General features: G+C 32.9%; 1 protein-coding gene across 3 annotated transcripts in view; it reads left to right on the forward strand.

Annotated features, from left to right (window-relative positions):
* The first annotated feature begins 1,042 nt into the window (after positions 1 to 1,042).
* Positions 1,043 to 17,079, forward strand: part of kcnh4b (potassium voltage-gated channel, subfamily H (eag-related), member 4b) — a 77,939-nt gene continuing 61,902 nt past the window's right edge. For 2 of the 3 annotated variants that reach the window (XM_073918295.1, XM_017358510.4), the window contains exons 1-2: positions 7,676 to 8,199; positions 15,009 to 15,242. In XM_073918295.1, coding sequence (XP_073774396.1) covers positions 8,124 to 8,199; positions 15,009 to 15,242 — 310 coding nt within the window. In that variant the 5' untranslated portion in view covers positions 7,676 to 8,123. Of the gene's footprint in view, positions 1,125 to 7,621; positions 8,200 to 15,008; positions 15,243 to 17,079 lie in introns of those variants that run through there. The other variant, XM_073918294.1, reaches the window with a different exon arrangement.

A 17,079-nucleotide genomic window follows, 5' to 3' on the forward strand; every position in this document is an offset into this window, starting at 1 on the left:
CCGCAGAATTTTCATCTATAAGTTACCTGCAGCTACCATACCTTTAAATTTTAAAGAGCTTTTTTATTTTACGTCTTCTTGATGGCTATTTCTGTACTGGGGCAGCAGAAAATGCTATTAGATATGTAGATTCTTGTTCTGCACAGAATCCTTGAGAAGCATTCAGTAGGTTTTGTGCCCTTGTTCTTCTGCTGGCTGAGGTCTGTCCTCTGTTCTTCACTGTATGTGGGTTAATATTTTTAGCAGTGCCCTATTTCTGATGGTTGCTTGATTCTAGTTGAATTCTTTTATTAGATGAAATGCTGATTTAGAAATAAAATGACCCTGGCTAAAATTACCACTATAAGAAACCGCTTTAAGATTTTTTATTTTTTGGTCACACTTTATTTGTTGAGTTTAAGTTACAGTGCAACTGCATGCCAACTAATTCTTATTAGATTTTAAGTAGACTTTTAGGTAGGGGTTAGGGTTAGTGTAAGTTGACAAGTACTTGCAAAGTTTCTTATAGTTAGTAAAATATCTCTTTAGCAGCCGATATTAGGCAGACAGTCTACTAATACTCAAAAGGACCATCAAAATAAAGTGTTACCTTTTTTTCTTTTACCAGTTGATGAAGTACTGTATAGATATATCTCGACACTGAGTTGCAGACTAAAATATTCATGTTTTAATTTGACTACATTGGAATGTCATTATTTGACATATAAATGATAAAATATCTGATTATATTATTACTGGTTAAATGCACAAAACTATTTCTTTAACAAATGTAGTTTTTAGAACATTTCCTAAAGTGACATTTACAGATTTTATTTATTGTAGTTTAATATTTGCTACTGTTCGGTTGTCTTTCAAACTGAACTTTATAATGCACCTCTCTCTCTCTTAAGTGAGATTTCTGTAGCCCTAAATCACAGACAAGAAACTTTACTGTATAGTGTAATCAAGCCCTAAAATATGCAATTTCTGTATATACATTATTGTTTTTGTCTCAGTGTGAGAATAATCACTTACTCATTCATTCATTTTCTTTATGGCTTAGGTTCTCCCTGCGTTTGCGTGGGTTTCCTCCGTGTGCTCCGGTTTCCCCCACAGTCCAAAGGCATGCTGTACAGGTGAATTGGGTAGGCTAAATTGTCCGTAGTGTATGAGTGTGATTGAGGGTATGGATGTTTCCCAGAGATGGGTTGCAGCTGGAAGGGCATCTGCTGCTAAAAACATGTGCTGGATAAGTTGGCGGTTCCTTCTGCTGTGGCGACCCCAGATTAATAAAGGGACTAAGCTGAAAAGAAAAGGAATAAATAAATAATTTGTAATACCCCTTAAATCAATAGGAAGTTTGTTCCAGAAATGACTGGCTCTAGCTAAGAAGAATGACCGTGCACAAGTTGTACGTTTAAACTGAACAGCACAATCTCCCCTAGTAATAAATCGTTTTGCTCTACCATTATTTTTTTTGTTTGTCACAAACTCACATAATGGAGGTGGAGCATATCCATTTAAACAAATTAAAATCATATAAGCATCAGCTAAATATTTCATATTATCAAATCTCAGAAAAAAAATGTTTTGTATTATATTACAATGATGATACCTAATAGTCTTTTAATCAAATACTGTGTCTGTTTATAACGTGATTTTACTGATTTTAAAGGAAGTTTGTAAAACCCTTTGAATGTCCAGAAAAGTGCTACACAAATGTAAGGAATTATTATTATTATTATTAATTATTATTTTTATTTTTAATATATATTCACTGAGACTTCTCTTTTTCTGTTCTGACATACCAGAATATTTGAAACTGTAAATGAAGATTTAAACTATTACTCTTCAATCAATATAGAAGTATATGATAAAATTTATTTTCATTCTTGTAGAGAACCTGTATCTGCAAGGAATTTCAAGTTCTGTTATACTGTCAGATCACAATTGAAATTCCCTGTAGCTATTATTGGACCTTAGTGCTATATTTTATATTATCAACTGCAGCATTCATTTTTGTTTGCGTAGTTCAAATCATAACTAATTGACATTTATAAAATTGTGGCAATAAATGTAGAAAAAAGAGAAAAAAATATTGAAACTTATGGATTAAAATTTTGTTATGGAGTACCTCAAGGCTTATACTTTGAATGGTCTTTAATATATACAGTATATTTGTGTTTTAGTTGCTAGTCTTATGAGATATCATTTAAAAAAGAAGTTTTCATTATAATGACGATACCTCCTACATTTAAAAATGACATTTGCTGTTTGTTCAAACTTCGTATTTAAATTGAGCTGAAACAACACAGTTCTTGTTTTTTTTTATTTATTTATTTATTTATTTATTTATTTATTTATTTTTTTTTTTTGGGGGGGGGGGGGGGGGTTGTTTTATGTTTAATCCACTTAAATTTGTAAAAACTAATAAGTCTAAACCTCACAGATATATAAAAATATGATAGAAAGTCAAATATAAGGGTTTGATGAGCTGAATTAACTAGGAACACTTCCAAAAACAAAATCTTTAGAAAAATGTTTGTGTTTATGAAAGTTTGTTTCTCCTTTGTATACATTGAATGGTCAGTCACATTAAACCCATCTGCCAAATGTGAAGTAGATATCCCTTATACTGCCCAAACTGCTCTGAATTATCAATTATGTAATTTATTTTATAATGAAGTTTCCCATTTTGCATATGGTCCATCTGTTGGTATGAATCAGGCGGGTTTGAATGTCCTGAACAAACAGTCTGGCTATCCTTCACTGACCCAGTGAGGATTTACAAGACTGCATCTGTCAACAGATACTGTGAAAAGTCATTCCAGGGGTTTCAGAATCAATCTATCTTTCACACATTTCCTACTGTGTATGAGAGATACTCAGATCCTCAGAGAAATTAAGATCTTTGACTTATATAAACAGATGGAGGATTTTTCTCGCAAGGAGAAAAAAGTTTAATTTAAAGGCTTAAACTACAGGACTGAATGGTCTTTAATTGAAATTATTTTCTTTCTTTTCTAGCTGTATTTCTCTGAACTTCTTTTGAAACCATTCTATCACTTCATGTTATTGCTTCCTCAGGATAAAATGTTTTCTATAGTCCCACATTTTGGATTACATTAGATAAAATCAGCTATATAATAAATACATTAAAATGACTAATAAGCCCAGATTCTAACAGAGAACTACAATAATAGTACAATAGTATAAGAAACTACAGTAAAGCTGTAAGCAGGTAAAGGTCTAGTCTCTAAATTGTTTTATTGTTTAAAACACAAAAGAAATGTTTTCAGAAATAACAGATATTTCACATGACAATTCAGAAAATGTATAGAAAGAGAAATTGTTTTTAGCACTTTATCTATAAAACATAGCCTTTGAAGTAATTCAGCTTTTTTTTATTTGTATAGCACTTTTACAATGTAGATTGTGTCAAAGCAGCTTCACATAAATGGTCATAGTAACTGGAACAGTGTGGTTCAGGTTTTAGTGTTTAAGTTCAGTTCAGTTCAGTTTAGCTCAGTTCAGTGTGATTTAATCATTACTGCGAGTTCAAACACTGAAGAGCAAATTCATCGATGCGTAGCTCTACCAATCCTGAACCATGCGAGGCAGTGGCGACAGCGGAGAGGGAAAAAAAACTTCACCTGATGGGAGTGAAGAAAAAAACCTTGAGAGAACCAGACTCAGTTGGGCACGACCATTTTAATTTCTCCGCTGGCCAAAGTCTTGTGCAGAGTACAGTATAGTATATTAACAGTACAGTATATTAACAGTACAATATATAAATAGGAGATTATGAGAGCATTCTAAATGCATTATAATAATGTATACAACCTCATAATACCTAATATTTTATGATAATCATAACTGTAGAGCTGCACGATTCTGGCTAAAATGAGAATCGCAATTTTTTTGCTTAAAATAAAGATCCCGATTTTCTCACGATTCTGTATATGTAAAATAAAACTTATGAGTCGCCAATTATTATTGTTTTTTCTCAAGCATATGGTAAAACAACAACAATAATTTTATGTGTAGGTCTACTGGTTTCTTTAAATAATTCTATTCTACTTATAATAATTCTGATGTTGAATTATGTTTGAGATATAGGCCTATGCTTGCAATCTGTCATTGACAAGATTATTTGACCATTTAATTCACTGGTAAAATCAACATTATATAGGCTAGAGTAGTTATACTGACACTGTAAACATTTATTTTGATACACAACTCTGTGTTCCCTACAGTGGTGGAAAAAGTACTGAAAAAGCATACTTAAGTAAAAGTACCATTACTTGCCTAAAAATGAAGTGTGAGTAGAGTAAAAGTACCTGTTGTAAATATTACTCAATGTAGGAGTAAAAAGTAGCCTTTTTAAAAGTACTCATGAGTAGTGAGTATTATGCTGTTAAAAGTTGATGGATTTACATGTAATTTGTGGATGTCAGAAAACGTAACATTCTGTAGTGCATTTAGTTATTGTCCAGCAGGCACACTATGTCATTAATATGTTAATAGACATTAATATTAGGTTAGATTTAGCTTGTGATGTCAGGTGACCAAAATTCAATACTCGGTCCTGGAGGACCGGTGTCCTGCAAAGTTTAGTTCCAATCCCAATTAGACCACCTGGGCTAGCTAATCAATCTCATACTAGGCTTTCTAGAAACATCCGTGCAGGTGTGTTGAGGCAAGTTGGAACTAAAATCTGCAGGACTTCGGCCCTCCAGGACCGAGTATTGAATTTTGGGCATCCCTGATCTAAACAGTCTCTGGGTCAATGCGTGTAAAGATTTTAAACATCTTCTTGGACACTTAATGCTTTTTAAATACAGTTTACTGCAGGGCCAGAGTGGGACTCCTTTTCAGCCATGGAGTTTCAAGCCTCAGACCGGCCCACCTCAGTTCACGACTGACTATATTAAAATAAGGTCATTTCCAATTCAGTTTCTAATGACACTATCACGCCTTTTTGAGAAAACAGCTGCTTTAGAAGTTCAAATGTTCAACAACCTTAACAGTATTATATGTCTTTACTCCGATGAGGATCAAACCCGGGTCGGTGGCAAGAAAATAGACAAAAAGAGCAGAGCTGCGGTAAAATAATGAATAAGAAGACTGTGGTCAAGTAAATAAATACATTAATTTAAAAAGTGTGACTGCTGAGAGCAACAGATTCTGGAGCTAACATTAGATACACCGGCCCTCGCGGCCAAAAAACGGACCGGCCCACCGGGAATTCTCCCAGTCCTCCCGATTAGCCAATCCGGGCCTGGTTTGCTGCAATGTAAAGTGCAAATGTCTTGAAGTAGCTCATTATGATGCGATTTACCTTCTATGTGTGATTTGATTGGACAGGAATTACAGGACTGATTTTTCTAATTCCCATAATCAAGAAAAAATAAAGTAGTAACTGCAGGTTGAAGGAAATTATTGAGAGTAAAAGTACAGATACTGCACTAAAAATGTACTCAAGGAAATGTAAAAGTACACATTTTTAAAACTACTTACTAAATTACAATTTCTGAGAAAAACTAGTCAATTACAGTAACTTGAGTATTTGTAATTAGTTACTTTACACCACTGGTTTCCTATGAAAGAAAAAACATATAAAATGCTTGTTGCAATCATAACTCTAAAATGCAATATGATTATTATAATAAAGTGCACGGTTTCGGTTTCAAGTGCTGTTCTTACTTTGCGCGCGACACAAACAATCACTCTGCGCCACAAACTACAACTTTTTTACCTTTTACTCACAGCCTATGCAGGTTCTGTTCAATAAAGTAAACGTGCGCGCGTCTATCATTAAGTAGGGTGCCCGCCCGCCCTTTCTGTGATAACAGCTCAGGGTCAGCAGCTCACATCACGTGTGATTTTTCCCGGCAGAAACATGCACCCATAGGGCTCAACCTGTGCAGTGCACATGCCCTTTTCAGTCTTGGATAGAAAGTGCCCTTCCGAAATGATCAAAAGTGCCCCCGCGACGCGACACACCCTCCGTCCCGCCCTTCTGTAGGCGCGCGACAACACCGCTCTTGAGTACGCGCGCGACAACAATCTTATATTTAAATTAAATCTTGTAAACGAATCAGATTTTTAAAAATGTAAATAATGTCACTCGACAGATAGAGGACTATGCAGAAAATATCTGCTAGAAAATCAAGGCAAAAACTTTGTTTTAAATTAAAAAGTTTGAAACATTATTAATTAAATTAGAAAATTAACCATGGTAAATTACCCCACCTATATTTCGGCCCACAAGCCTCAATCAACTTTGGCTTTTGTCTCTTTAAAAGAAAAGGTTTGAGCAGCCCTGATTTAAACAATGATTATAGTCATACAGTAGTAGTTCACCATTTTCTTTTTATTATTTTTGTAAATATTTTTAATGCAATAACAACAGGCAATTACAATGAAAATACAACAGATATAGGTATAGTACAAACAAAAAAATATTATGTTTTTTGCAACAAGAGAACTAATGTAAATTCAAAAAAGTCTGACAATGGTATACTACAAAAAGAAAGACAATGAGAGAGTAAAAAAAAATCTTTAAAAAAATAAATTAATAAAAATTATAAATAAAAAATTTAAAAAATCTTAAAGGAATATAACAATAGCATGCTTCAAAAGAAACTCAATGAGAAAGTAAAAAATTTATTAATTAAAAAATAATAAAATAAAAAAATAGAACATGCTATTAACTAAATGAAAGACAATGAGAAAGTAAAAAATCTATAAAATAATACAATTTAAAAATAAAAAAATGTTTAAGTAATATAACTATGGTATGCTGCAAAAAAACTCAATGAGAAATGAAAAAAGTAATCTATAAAAATAAATAATGACATTTAAAATAATTATTTTTAAAAAAAGATAAACAAATATAACAATGGTATACTAAAATGTGAAAGACAATGAAAAAGTAAAAAATAAAATGTAATGCTAAATTTGTGTTTTTCGTTTAAAATGTTTGAATATATTTACGCTTATGTATAAATAAATCTGATAATATGAGGTTTATACAAAAACTTGAATTAAGGAATTATTTTTTCTTTAGAGTAAAACCCCAAAACAACAGGTCTATAGCTTAAAGAAAAATCTCTACAAATCTTTTAAACAATTAGAGTATTCACATCAGACCAGAAAGTTTTAACAAAGGGACATTGCTTAAGTAACTGAGCAACAGACTAAGAAGTCTTACAGAAAGAGCAAGAGACATCAATGTCATTTTTGAACTGTAAAATTTGTTTAACTGGATAAAATCTGAATAATAAAAAATATATATTTAATTGTATTTGTTTAAAAAAATCTAGGGGAGAATTTTACCATTTAAAATTAATTCATATTAAAAAAACTGAAATTTGAAATCTTAACTTATCATGAATGACTTTTTTTTTCAGGCATTTTGTAGTTAGATTAATAATAATATCAACTAAAGCATAATGATGCTTCGTTACTATGGCATAAGCTTATACAATAGCTCACATTTCAACATTTATAAAATGTACAAACACAGATTATAATCTTTATTGGTTTGTTTTAAACAATTGTTTAATAAACCTTCTTGTTCAGTTCTCTCTGGATTCAGATGAGAAGCTGTGAACTGAATGTCACTTGATCTGTTCAGGAATGGATGCTATCTGCTATATCTGTGTTCTCATTGGCTGCTGAGAACTGGAGGGAATGAAGAGTGTGTGTCGGCAAAGAGAGAAAGGGATTGAGAAGGAGGGGGGAAGAGAAATGTCTCTGAGGCTCCGTGTTAGAGAACAAAAACAAAACCACGATGTTCTAGAGATGCACATCTCCTGGATTTTCCTCTGTTGTGCAGGTGTGCATGGGTGAGAGGGAAAAGACAAAGGGATAAAAACTAGTGGAAGTTAACATCAATGTATGCATTGAGAAGGAAGAATTTGTTTGTTTCCCATGTCAGACATCTATTGGACTCTAAAAGCTGGCTAAGGTATACAGTAAAGAGTCTTCATCTGGGTGGCAGTTGGATCGTGGAGGATGCGCTCTCTCTGCTGTACATTACATCTGCCCTGGCCACCCTTTCTTTGGGATGTAGTGAGGATTGATGCTTCATACAGGCTTTTCTCCTAAACATCTGCTGACTCTGGATACCTGGCATCATGCCAGTAATGAAGGGGCTGCTGGCACCCCAGAACACTTTCCTGGACACTATTGCCACCCGCTTCGATGGCACTCGTAAGTACTGGCACCAATGCACACACACCAAACCCATGTGAATGGAAAATAATGCATATTCTTACAAATGAGAGTTCTTAATAGAATTTGATTTCTATAGTGTTGCCAAATGGATGTACAAAAATATTTAATTTCAAATAGGTTTCTGTAAGTCAAACTCAGTCCATCCTACTGCTTTAGAGTCCTACTAACAAGTTGGTGAATCTGTCAGTGTGTTATAATACTGAGAGCTGCTATAAACATCAGGTTTAATGAACCCCTCGAGGAGCACTGAGCTTTGATACTGCCACGGTAGCGAAGGAACACACATTAATTATGTACAATGAGACTGTATGTGTTGCGTCATCATTTAGTATGCTTCCTAAAAAGTTACTTACCAGATTTGCCCTTCAAATACAAATGTGGTTGAATAACCTTATGTAGTTTGTTGATTCAGTCTTGAGTAATATTCAGTCTTAAATTATTCTACAGCTCGGACAGCATGGGAAAGCAATATGCCACGGTTATGGATTTGGTCCCTGGGGCTTGCAATTCTGTTAAAATGAGAAACAATATTTTACATATAAACAGTGCTCAGCATAAATGAGTAAACCCCTCACAAATCTATCTTTTAAATTTATATTTTTAATAGGAAGCCATACAATGTTATATTAGTGCATATGCATTTGATTAGTCAGTACTGAAGCCAAATCTGCAGCTTATCTAGCAAAATAACTTACAATAACGGTGCAAAAACTGGTACACCCAAATTTATGTTATAGAAAAATGTCAAATACAAATTTTTAAAAAGTGGAAAAATCAAGAGAAGTAAAAACATTGAAAAAAATTTGTTGAAATTTTGTGGGTTATAATTTTATTTTGTAATATTTTGCTTAAATTTAATTGTGTTAACTTTCAATTTCTAAATATGTATGCTGACTAAAATATTATTTTAATAAATATATCTGTTTAATAAATATGTTTTGTTTAAATGCACCAAAATGCATCGCCTATATTCACTGAGGGTAAAAAAGTTTTATTTTCAAAATGGGGTGTACTCGATTATGCGGAGCACTGTAGGTTACATTTTTAATAGGGATGGGTGATTTCATTTTGAATGGCTTTTTTTTTTTTTTTTTGCCTTAAGGCATAATAAAAATAATGTATTGTTTTCTATCCTGTAGGTGTAGTGCACTGACATCATATGCGTTGTGTCTGTTCTTGTCTTATCATAGGAAATAACTCTCTTTTGTGGTAGCAGGAAGGCTCTCAATGCATGCATCTTTGAGATCTGTGTGTGCCATGGGAAATGCGGAAGCCTATAGGGACAACGCTGTTTGCTTTCTTAATCCCTGCCTTAGATTTGCCTTAGAAGAACCTTTTTAATCCATTAATTAATAGGCTGTTTTTAAAGACTAAACATTGCTTCAAAGTGTCTACAAAATACAAAAATATAATCATAAAGCAAAGCACAGATTGACACAGTCATTTGATAATAATCATCCATAACTATTTCACAAAATATAGATTATGGTCAGCCACACAACAAAAATCTAAAATTACAATACTCGCATACTTTGAACCTTCCACACTAATGAGGCTGCAAACTGCAATTTACAAGCATTCGACTGCTAGACTGCCTTGCATAACTCATGTATGACGTGTATGGTATGAATAGTGACAGCTTGACAAGAGACGTAAAAGGCATAAAGTTATACAGTTAAATGAGCAATAATATATAATAATTAAAAATTGAATAATATATAATTAAAAAAACCATAATCATACCTCAGAAAAGGTCATTTCGAACAGTGAATGAATGTACTGATATGGATGGATTATCCAATACATCAAAATGTCTGGGAAAAAAATGCAAAAATAAAATCATAAAGCAAAACACAGATTGACACAGTCATTTGATAATTTTCGTCCATAAATAATTCACAAACATTGAGATTATGGTCAGCTACACTACACAAATTCTGGATGATCAAAGCTCAAGTAGATAGATAATTCATAATGCTCAGAAAATTGCAGTGGTCAAATCCTGCTTCGTTTAGCTTCGTCTTTTAAAAACAGTCAAATCTATTCTATCTAGAAAAAAATTGAAAAAATAATACATGCTTTAATTACCACTAGATTGGAGGATTGTAACTCATTGTACTTTGAGATTAGTAAGAAAACCTTATCCTGTTTTCAATTAGTTCAAAATGCTGCTGCATAGCTTTCAACGAGTACCAAGAAACATGACCACATTACACCAGTTTTACGATCTTTGCACTGGCTGCCTGTGCACTATAAAGTCATTTTTATGGCCTGGCACCTTCTTATCCGCCAGAAATTTTAATTAACCATCAGCCTGGTCGGTCTCTTCACTCATTGAACCAGAGATTGTTATGCAAGTTGAGGTTAAAATGCAGTGGTGACTGATTTCACAGCAGCTAGTTTAATTCCTAAATTGTGGAATGCTCTGCCCCCCTGTATTAGATCTGCTTTATACCTGTCTGTTTTTAAATCTAGGTTGAAAACTTACCTCCTGATTTGGCATTTTATCAATGAAAATTGTCTGTTTTAGCTATAATTTTATGTTTTAACTCTGTTGTGATGTGTACTGTGCAGCATATTGGTCAACATTTGGTTGTGTTTAATAGTGCTTGATAAATAAAATTGACATTTACAAATCTAAAGATACAAAAAGTGACATACAATACTCACATTTGAACTTTCTTTCCATACTAATGAGTAATGAGGGTGCAAACCACAGCTTACATTTTATCTTAATCTCTTCAGTTAAATAACATCTCTCTCATGTCACCACAAATAGCAACATGTTCATTTGCAACACTTTAAAATGTTAGCTTGTGTATCCTGCATGAATGTTTCTTCATTATGAGTTTTACAACACCAGGCATTTTTCAGGCATTCATCTTTATTAATGAGAAGCTACATTGCATCACTCATGTATAAAATATATGGTATATGAATAGTGACAGCTTGACAGGACTTAGAAAGGGCCTAAAGTAATACAATTTATTGACTAATAATATATAATAATTAATTAATTTATAACAAAGAAAAAAACAACAACCTCATAAAAGTTACTTTCAAACTGCTAATGAGTGTACCGATATGTTTGGATTATACAATGCCTCAAAATGTCTGGACACAAAAACTAAAATTAAATCACAAAGCAAAACACAGATTGACACAGTCACTTGTTAATAATCATCTATAACTAATTCACAAAATATAGATTATGGTCAGCTACGCAACACAAACAAAGGAAAAGGATACAAAAAGTGGCTTAACAATACTCACAATTGAGATTTCTTTTAATACGAATGAGGGTGCAGTCTTACAGCTTACATGCAAACTTAATCTCTTTTGATAAATAACATCTCTCTCTCATGCCACCACACATAGCAACAGTACTTCAAAATGTTAGCTTGTGTATCCTGCATGAATGTTTCATCATTATGAGTTTTACAATACAAGAATTTTTTGTTATTGTATATGCCTTATAAAATATCAAAATTCAAACAATTAAATGACAAATTATGTATACTTATTAATAATAAATGAATTTATAAAAAAAAAAACTTATAAAACATAATAGGTACTTTTAAACAGCCAATAAATGTAATGATATATACAATACATATACATACGATATAAACATTTGAAAATAATCATCCATAACTAATTCACAATATATAGATTATGGTCAGCTACAAAACAAAAATCGAAAAATTTAAAAAGTGACATACAATACTCATATTTGAGCTTTCTTTTCATACTGCAAACTACAGATTACATGCAAACTTAATCTATTTAATTAAATAACATCCTGCTCATTCTCCTCACACATAGTAACATGAACATTTACAGAAGTTTATCCTGCACAAATGTTTTATTCATTATGAATTTTATAACAACAGGGATTTTTTAGGCATTCGCACATCTTTATTAATTTAAGCGTTGCATCACTCATCAATGTATAAAGTGTATATATGAACAGTGACAGCTTGACAAAGGGGCATAAAAGGCAGCAAGTTATACAGTTAACTGTCAATAATTAATGATTAATTAATATATAATAAAAAATCACAATCTTATAAAAGATACTTTTGCTTATGAATGTCCTGATAGAAAGTGTCAAATGAACTTGCTTCTGTCTCTGAATGGTTTAAAATCCATCAGCATTGTTTAGACTCCCAGTTTGTCATACTTTTTACCACATGATTCTATGGGCTGTCATTGATTCGCAACCAAAAGTCTTTTTTTTCTAAATTTACAGTATATAATGTTCTTCAAACCAAAGTTTGAAGTCTACAGTTTGTTTTGATTTTAACATTGAGATTTGAAATTTCAAACTTATTTATTTACCAGGGACAATGCTCATTAATCAACAGTAAAACTTTAAATAAGCCAGAGTTAGCCACAAGGGCAAATTTTTATCTGTTGCCCACTGCCAGATTTAAAAAAGGCAACCTAAAATAGTAAACACATTATTACTCGTATCATTAAAGTTACATACATCAAAAGGATAAAACATATAATAAGTATTACATAAAAAGAATAACACATGATTACAATCTTGATTTGCTTTTAGCCGTCTCTTTAACTTGTACAGTTGCAATCAGAATTACTAAACCCCTTTAGATTTTTTTTTCTTTTTTAAATATTTCCCAGAGGATGTTAAACAGAGCACGTAAATTTTCACAGTATGTTCTTTAATATTTTTTTCTTCGGGAGAAAGTCTTGTTTGTTTTATTTTGGCTAGAATAAAAGCAGTTTTAATTTTTTTAAAAGCCTTTTTAAGGTCAAAATTATTAGCCCCTTTAAGCTATATTTTTTGATAGTCTACAGGACAAACCATCATTATACAATAACTTGTCTAATTACCCTAACCTGCTTAGTTAACGTAATTAACCTAGTTAAGCCTTTAAATGTCACTTTAAACTGTATAGAAGTGTCTTGTAAAATATTATTTACTGTCATCAATAAAAAGAAATCAGTTATGAGAGATGAGTCATAAAAACTATTATGTTCAGAAATGTGTTTAAAAAATCTTCTCAGAAATTGAACAGAAACTGGGGGGAAAATTAACAGCGGGGCTAATAATTCAGGGGATTTAATAATTCTGATTGCAACTGTATTTAAATGTTGAATAATTTGTAATAGGGCGATGCAGCGATGCAGTACGTAGTGCTGTCGCCTCACAGCAAGAAGGTCGCTTGTTCGAGCCTTGGCTGAGTCAGTTGGCATGTCTTTGTAGAGTTTGTATGTTCTCCCTGTGTTCGCGTGGGTTTCCTCGGGGTGCTTTGGTTTCCCCTGCAGCCCAAAGACATGTAGTACAGGTGAACAGGGTAGGGTAAATTGTCTGTAGTGTATGAGTGTGAATGAGTGTGTATGGATGTTTCCCAGAGACGGGTTGCAGCTGGAAAGGCATCTGTTGCATAAAACATCTGCTGGATAAATTGGCGGTTCATTCCGCTGTGGCGACCCCAGATTAATAAAGGGATCTAAGCTGAAAAGAAAAGGAACGAACAAATAATTTGTAATACCTCTTAAAATAATAGAAAGAGTGTTCCAGAAATGGCTGGCTCTAACTGAGAAGACTGACAGTGCACAAGTTGTACGTTTAAACTGAACAGCACAGTCTCCCCTAGTAATAAATCATGTTGCTCTACCATTCTTTTTTTGGTTTGTCACAAACTCACATAATGGAGGTGGAGCATATCCATTTAAAAAAATTAATCATATAAGCATCAGCAAAATATTTCATATTATCAAATCTCAGAAAACAATGTTTTTGTATTATATTACAATGATGATACATAATAGTCTTCTAATCAAATACTGTAAGTGTCTGGTTATAATGTGATTTTACTGATTTTAAAGGAGGTTTGTAAAACCCGTTGAGTGTCCAGAAAAGTGCTACACAAATGTAAGGAATTATTATCATTATTATTATTATTATTATTAAAAATATGTTTTATGTTTTAAGTGCATAAAAAGATGATGGTAATGCTAATGATGTTCCTTTTCGTGGCACTGGTCTTTAGTTCTTACAACAGTTTAAGGTATACTATTTAATTTAGAGACAGGTGATGTGTCAGTAATGTTACCTTCACCTCTGGAGACACAGCTCCTCCTCTTTCCTCACAATGCTGATGCTTCTGAGTAACAGAGCGCCAGTGTACTCGCCGCCCAAAATAGCTGCCCTCTTGTTGCCGTAGAGACAGCTTTCCTGCGCAGTGATTATAGCAGTTGAAGCTGAGCTTTTGGTACTAACAAATGACTTACTGAAAGAACTTCAGATCACATACATTACTACATACAATGTTAACAATCTTTTATTATATACAACATTTCATTTGGAATAAAAATGTTGATCAGGGCTGTTTGTCAAAGGGAAAATCCAGTGAATATTTCACAGGTAGACAGTTTTTTCTTAAATACATTTTTAAACAAGCACATACTGTACCTTGCTGTTGCTTACTGAACAACACTGTTATTTATTTATTATTTATTAAGTCATGGGAATAACAAATTATATTTTTGTGAATTTTGTGAATAACAAAAAAAGTTAATCTTAAGTAAATAAATTAAACTCTACATATACATAAGATATATATATATATATATATATATATATATATATATATATATATATATATATATATATATATATATATATATATATATATATATATATATATATATATATATATATATATTGCACATAGGGGGAGATTGATGAATTCTCAATATGGATAATAATGTAATACAACATTGATAATCTTTCTCTCTCTTCTGTCCCACAGACAGCAATTTCCTACTTGGGAATGCTCAGGGTCACCGTGGCTATCCCATTGTGTACTGTTCTGATGGATTCTGTGAGCTGACAGGGTTTGGACGAACAGAGGTGATGCAGAAGAATTGCAGCTGTCATTTTCTTTATGGCTCAGGCACTAGTGAGCAGGTTGTTCAGGGTGTGAAGAAAGCTATGGAGGGCAAGGAGGAGTATCAGGCTGAGGTCCAGTTCTACAAGAAGAATGGTAATAATATTCTTGTTATACTGTACATTGTAGTTTAGCGCAGCATTTTATACAGTAGCTGCTAAGAGAAGGCTGTTTTTAACAGTTTGTTTGTTGTTTTGTTTGGTTTAGGGACGCAAACAATTAATTGATGATTGATTAATTGTCTATTATCTATTTAACTGATACACCTTATCAGTGGTTGTTTGAGCATGGATGCCATTGAAGAGAATGTTTAAACTGAAAAATGAAAATAATTATATTTGACTCTCTTCTTTTTTTGTTGAACACAATAAAGTGTATTTTGAAAAAAAAAAAAAAGTTTAAAACCTCACTATTTTAGGGTGAGTAAATAAAATTTAACTTTCATTTTTGGTTGAATTATCTCTTAAATGTGCATAGTTCTAAGATGAAAAATAACTTTTGCTGCTTGTTCAAACTACTTATTTAGGTTAAAACAACACAATTTTTTGTTTGTTATGGGGGGCAGCTTAATTGTTTTGGATTAAATTGACTTAAATTGTTAAAATGTTTTAGTTAAATGAATTTGTGTTGGGAAAACATGAAGGAATTGTGTGGAATCCAACATGTTTTATAGTGTAAAGTATGCAGAAAAAATGAGGTGAGCGAGATGGGCATGTACAGTAATTAATGTTTCTAGCTTGTTGAGTGTTCCATTCCTTTAACTATGTACAGTACAGAACCATGAAGAAAGTTGTATACCATAGTCATATTCTAGGACAAAAATGCAAAGTTTGATATGGGGAAATTAGAGAAGGATTCTTCCATAGTTCTGCTGACATGGTTGTTTAGAAAATACAACAACACAAGGCATCAGTTGACAGAACAAGTCAAAAACATATTAGTCACTGCAATAAAGATTAAATCATATACTCAAAAGTATTTCTTTCCTGAATTCTCCCAGTGACCTTTTTGTTTTTGTCAAGGCTCTCGTGCACTTTTCTTCTCCCAGTTCAGTCCACTTACTTTTCTCAGGAATTGGCACTGATTGTCCACTAAACTTCAACTGACATGGTCATTATAAAAATGATTTGTTAGATGGTGACACATTTACAAGATGTTTTAAGTCTTTTTCAGTCTACACATTATTTAATCACTGCAACCTTGCGTAAAATAGGGGATAGACAGTAAGTTTTCATATAAGGGAGCTGTTAGGAAGTTATTCCATTATTCTGTGGTTTTTATAGTCCTTAATCCACAATTGAGCACGCCAGAGCCACCATGTGATTACAAAAACTTAATTGATGCATCTTTTGTGTCATATAAAAAAAGAGGAAATCATGAAACAATCCAGATTGTGCTGGCGTGCCAGGTCCCCACTGATTATAATTATGAATATGATTATACCCCTCTGATTAGATGTTTGTCTTAGAGTAGATTTACAGATGCTGCAAACAACAATGTAGCAACTGAACAATAAGTAACAGTCACATGTTGTAAATGTAGTTGCTAGACAGTGACATATTGTGCAATGGAACATCTGGCTGGACCAAGGCATCTGCCACAAGCTTTCTTTGCTTATGGCCAGAAGAATATAGAGACATGCCTGGCAAGTTCTAAGGTTTAAAAAAATCCAGGCAGTTTAGATTGTGAATTAGGTCTGGGATTTTCATATATATTTATTCATTCGTTTTGTTTTCGGCTTGGTCCCTTTATTAATCTGGGGTCACCACAGCAAAATAAACCGCCAACTTATCAAGCATATGTTTTACGCAGTGGATGCCCTTCCAGCTGCAACCCATCACTGGGAAACGTCCATACACACTCATTCACACACATACACTACGGACAATTTAGCTTACCCAATTCACCTATACCGCATGTCTTTGGACTTATG

The sequence above is a fragment of the Danio rerio genome, chromosome 12 (assembly GCF_049306965.1).
Source record: "Danio rerio strain Tuebingen ecotype United States chromosome 12, GRCz12tu, whole genome shotgun sequence".
NCBI lineage: Eukaryota > Metazoa > Chordata > Actinopteri > Cypriniformes > Danionidae > Danio > Danio rerio.